Here is a 5,857-nt window from a genome sequence, read left to right as displayed (position 1 = left end):
CATTGTTTAATCCTTACATTAATCTTTCATCTCAAAGTTATTAACTTCTTCCTCTTCTTTTATTACTACTACTACTACTACTACTACTACTACTATTATTATTATTATTATTATTTACATTCTTGTTATATTTTATGTACATTAAGTATGCTCTGTGTTTGATCAAGGATCCTGACATTGTTGGTCTTGCCTTGTTCATTCGCATCAGAAATCTGTGTATATTATATAATATATCTTTTTGATCTTTTTATAAAATTAGTATATAGGCTGGAAATCTGTGACCCGATCTTTTAGATCATTCTCAGGTATAACAACGCCACGTATTGAGTATTAATATTATTATTACTATTACTATTATTTTTGTTATTGTTTTTGTATTGTTATTTATAATTTATACAATTAACTTCTCTATGGTTTGATTTCGGTCTTGCCGGGTTATTTATTACTTCGACACTCCTGCACTTGGGAAAAGACATCATGCTTTTGGTCGTGTTAGCGAACCAACACGTTACTAAAGTGATACACCCACAAGTTTGTCTCACGTAAAGTACAATATCTCCCATTGAATATATAGATCTAGAAGTGATCAAATTGTTTAAAAAAGCTTTCGAAATTAAAGTTTTTTTCATAGAATTCTTTTCTTTTTATTACCCTTTATTTACTTTCATATTCTATTGGTCATAAAGAAGTTATGTTTTCTATGATCCCTCAATACTTTCATATTGATTAACGTTCTCTATCAATCTCATCTCCTCATCTCCCGTTGGAAATAGTTTATCTATTTCATTTTTCTATATACTTGTCAAGCACGAGAATTTGAAGAAAAAGCAAAAGTGAGAAGACTTGACATTGTAGAGACCTTCATAGTATACACAAGGCAGTGTGCATGCATGTGAACGTAGGACTTTCCAGTTAATGTCGCAAACAATGATATGGAAAGGGGAAAGAAAGTTAAATTTTTAAATCTGAATATTATTTTGAATCGTTATATATATTATGGATATGTTAATTAATTATGTTAAAGAATAATATAAATTATATCTTGAAACTTTATTTAATAACTTAAATTATTGAATTCAAAAGGTTATTTAACATAGTATCAGAATACGTAAAAGGAAAAAGAGATGTAATATTTAATGATTTTTTTTTAATTCCAATCATGTTTTCCTCCCTATAAATACCTCTCTATGGAAGAGCCTAATCTACCATAGCAAACCATATCCTATCTCTCTTGAAAACACACCATGACGTCCTTACTAAACAGACCATTCTTCTCGTTCTTTCTCCACATCCTGTTTTTGCTCCTCCACATATTCAACTTTTCTTCTTTCTTTGCTTTAGCTGAACACACTTCCTTCAAAACTTCACTCTTTGGTAATAATACAGAAGCTGCAGCTCTTCTCGAATGGAAAGCCAGTCTTGACAACCAAAGCCAATCTCTCCTTTCTTCCTGGGTCGGCATTAGCCCATGCACTAACTGGATTGGAATCACTTGTGACAATTCTGGAAGTGTCACCAATTTGAGTCTTGCATACCTCGGCTTGAGAGGTACGCTTTATGATTTCAACTTCTTGGCCTTCCGTAATCTTTCTGTTCTTGACCTTCAGAGCAATTCTCTTTCTGGAACCATCCCACATGAAATTGGAAAGTTGACGTCTCTTTTCGTTATTTCATTAGCTCAAAATAATTTTACTGGTATGATCCCCTTCTCTGTTGGAAACTTGACAAACCTATCCATACTTTATCTTTGGGATAACAAACTCTCTGGTCCCATCCCTTCTTCTATTGGAAACATGACCATGCTTATTAAAGTATCACTAAGTCAAAATAATCTCAGTGGTTTGATCCCCTCTTCTATTGGAAATTTAACAAACCTAACCATACTCTATCTTTGGAATAACAAACTCTTTGGTTCCATTCCTCAAGAAATTGGATTACTAAAGTCTCTTTATCAACTTGATTTGTCAATTAATGTTTTAACTGGTGAAATCCCTTATTCCATTGGAAAATTAAGAAATTTATCTTTCCTTAGTCTTTTTAAGAACCAACTCTCTGGTCCCATCCCTTCTTCTATTGGAAACATGACCATGCTTGATTATGTATCACTACACCAAAATAATCTCACTGGTTTGATCCCCTCCTCTGTTGGAAATTTAACAAATCTATCTAAGCTCTATCTTTGGCGTAACAAACTCTCTGGTTCCATTCCTCAAGAAATTGGATTGTTAAAATCTCTCAATCAACTTGATTTGTCAATTAATGTTTTAACCGGTGAAATCCCTTATTCCATTGGAAAATTAAGAAATTTATCCTTCCTTAGCCTTTCTGAGAACCAACTCTCTAGTCCCATCCCTTCTTCTATTGGAAACATGACAATGCTAACTACACTTCATCTAAGTGAAAATAATTTATCTGGATGTGTTCCTTTAGAAATAGGACAACTTAAATCGCTTGTGGACTTGAGATTACTTGAGAACAAACTTCACGGCCCATTGCCCTTAGAGATGAACAATCTCACCCATTTGAATACTTTGTATTTGGCTATGAACGAATTCACGGGTCATTTGCCACAAGAGTTATTCCATGGAGGAGCGTTGGAAAACTTTTCTGTTGCCCACAACTATTTCTCAGGTTCAATCCCGAAAAGTTTGGAAAACTGTACTCGTTTATACCGAGTAAGACTTGAATGGAATCAATTAACAGGAAATGTTTCTGAGGTTTTTGGTGTCTATCCACATCTAGATTATATTGATTTGAGTTACAATAATTTTTATGGTGAGCTTTCTTCAAAATGGGGAGGTTGTCGTAACATGACAAGCCTTAAAATCTCAAACAATAATGTTTCTGGTGAGATACCACCAGAGCTTGGGAAGGCTACTCGATTACACTTGATTGATCTGTCATCAAATCAGTTAAAAGGAACCATCCCAAAAGATTTAGGGGGGTTGAAGTTACTGTACAAGCTTATTCTTAACAACAACCATCTTTCAGGTGTCATTCCCTTGGATATTAAGATGCTTTCCAATCTTCAAATCCTTAATTTAGCATCTAATAATCTGAGTGGATTGATTCCAAAACAACTTGGGGGATGCTCAAATTTATTGTTGCTGAACCTCAGCGGAAATAAATTTGGAGAAAGCATTCCAGGTGAGATAGGCTTTCTACTTTCTCTTCAAGATCTTGATCTTAGCTGCAATTTCCTGACTCGAGAGATACCGAGGCAACTTGGGCAACTACAAAAGTTGGAAACTCTGAATGTCTCTCACAACATGCTTTCTGGACGGATTCCGAGCACTTTCAGAGACATGTTAAGCTTAACAACTGTGGATATATCATCCAATAAGCTACAAGGCCCCATTCCCGATATCAAAGCCTTCCACAACGCTTCATTTGAGGCATTAAGGGATAATATGGGTATATGTGGCAACGCCAGTGGTCTAAAGCCGTGCAATCTTCCAAAAAGCAGCACAACTGTTAAGAGAAAGAGCAACAAACTTGTGATTTTGATTGTACTCCCTCTTTTAGGAAGCTTGCTTTTAGTGTTTGTTGTGATTGGAGGTTTATTCATTCTCTGCAAAAGAGCTAGGAAGAGAAAACCTGAGCCAGAAAATGAACAGCATCGAAACATATTCACGATATTGGGCCATGATGGGAAGAAGTTGTATGAGAATATCGTTGAAGCTACAGAGGAATTCAACTCCAACTACTGCATTGGCGAAGGAGGATATGGAATTGTTTATAAAGCCGTGATGCCAACAGAAGAGGTGGTTGCTGTGAAGAAACTTCACCGGTCACAAACAGAAAAGTTGTCCGATTTTAAAGCTTTTGAAAAGGAAGTTTGTGTGTTGGCAAATATTCGACATCGAAATATTGTGAAAATGTATGGATTTTGCTCACATGCAAAGCATTCTTTTTTGGTTTATGAGTTCATTGAAAAAGGAAGCTTGAGAAAGATTATAACCAGTGAGGAACAAGCAATTGAGTTCGATTGGATGAAAAGGCTAAATGTTGTGAAAGGGGTGGTTGGAGCTTTATCCTATCTCCACCATTCTTGCTCTCCTCCAATCATTCATCGAGACATTACCAGCAACAATATCCTTCTGGACTCGGAATATGAAGCACACGTCTCCGACTTTGGCACAGCTAGACTGTTGATGCCTGACTCATCCAATTGGACCTCATTTGCAGGTACTTTTGGATATACTGCTCCAGGTGCGTAGCTTTATTTCAACATCAAGTTACTAGTGTGTAATATGTAATAGTGAAAACAATAGTGTTTTTTTAGCTTTTATTGTAAAGTCTTTTCTTTCAACTATTTTATAAAAATTAAGCATAATCAATTTTTTTTTTTTGGCAGAGCTAGCTTACACAATGAAAGTGACTGAAAAATGTGATGTCTATAGCTTCGGAGTGGTAACAATGGAGGTGATAACAGGAAGGCACCCAGGCGACCTCATTTCAGCACTCTTATCACCAGGATGTTCGTCGTCGTCATCGATGCCACCGATTGCTCAACATGCACTATTGAAGGATGTGTTAGACCAACGCATCTCACTTCCTAAGAAAGGAGCAGCAGAGGGCGTTGTCCACATGATGAAAATTGCACTTGCATGCTTGCATCCCAATCCCCAATCTCGGCCTACAATGGAAAAAATTTATTTGGATCTTACAGCTAAGTGGCCTCCACTGCCTGAGGCATTTTGCACAATAAGTTTGGGAGATCTCTTCTCCTAGTGTTTAGCTACTTCTTTTCAATTATCAACTGGAACAATAAATTTTTGTAATATGAATTTCATCATCAAACTTTATTTCTTTCAAATTATGTTGGCACTGTTTTATACATTAGAATTTATTTTTCTTTGCATGATGTCACATATATGAAGGGTTTGAGAATATTCCGACTTCAAATTGAAAATCAATACTATGGAATAAAATTTTAAGTTATCGCTGAAAAAAATTAAAAGAACAATAACTAAAGTTTTTTTTTTCTTTCTTTTTGAGAATTGATGATAGATTTTGCCGAAGTCTTGATTAAACACTCACTATCAAATTCAATAAACAAGAGCTTCCGTAGGCAAAATAATCAACTATAAGAAGCTAGCAACAAGACCCACCCAAATAATTTCCAACCCAAAGAACACGATAACAGTCTATTGGTTGGTGAAACTTTCATTGTGGAATCCATGTACTCCTTCAATGCGCCTGTCTGTGACTTTTTTTGGACGAAAAGTAGAATCAACAAATGAAAAACATAGAGACAGCTGATTGCCCCGCCCATTAATATTCATAGCTAATTGTGATATATATTTGCCCTCATTCCCAATACTATCGATAAAGGCTACCATTCAACCATAATTGAAGCTTCAATAATATCGTTTTGTGACATCTGGTTCATTTAACAAAAATCAATACTACGGAATAAAATTTTAACTTATTGCTGAAAAAAAAAAGAACAATAACAAATAAAATACTAAGTTTTTTTCCTTTTTTTTTTTTTTCAGAATTGATGATAGATTTTGCCGTAGTCTTGATGAAACACTCACTATCAAATTCAAGAAACAAGAGCTTTAGTAGGCAAAATAATCAACTGTAAAAAAATGCATAAGAAGGATAAATAGGAGGGGGAGAGGAGGGTCAATCGTCATGTTATAAATTAAATATTATTGATGAAATGACCGACATAATGATTCTGTCGGTAAAAATATCATGTCACCGTACGATTTATCTTTTTTGAATTCCACTATAATACCCTTCATAATTTTCTAGGCATATATCGAGGAAGTTTTTCCGTCAGCATATTTACGGACATACTTTATTGTTGAGTTAATTATGTCGATAATGTCATTTGTAAAAGTTA

The 5,857-nt window shown here is 34.9% G+C and overlaps 1 protein-coding gene across 1 annotated transcript; it reads left to right on the top strand.

Annotated features, from left to right (window-relative positions):
• Nucleotides 1–2,479: 2,479 nt before the first annotated feature.
• Nucleotides 2,480–4,819, top strand: LOC118029569 (MDIS1-interacting receptor like kinase 2-like). Its single transcript, XM_035033476.2, has 2 exons — nucleotides 2,480–4,212; nucleotides 4,358–4,819. The coding sequence occupies exons 1-2, from the start codon at nucleotides 2,505–2,507 to the stop codon at nucleotides 4,732–4,734; spliced, it is 2,085 nt and encodes a 694-aa protein (XP_034889367.1). The 5' UTR covers nucleotides 2,480–2,504; the 3' UTR covers nucleotides 4,735–4,819.
• Nucleotides 4,820–5,857: the final 1,038 nt, after the last annotated feature.

The sequence above is a fragment of the Populus alba genome, chromosome 19, assembly GCF_005239225.2.
Source record: "Populus alba chromosome 19, ASM523922v2, whole genome shotgun sequence".
Classification (NCBI taxonomy): Eukaryota; Viridiplantae; Streptophyta; class Magnoliopsida; order Malpighiales; family Salicaceae; genus Populus; species Populus alba.
The sequence above is the reverse complement of the archived record's forward strand: the minus strand, read 5'-3'. Positions and strand labels throughout refer to the sequence as shown.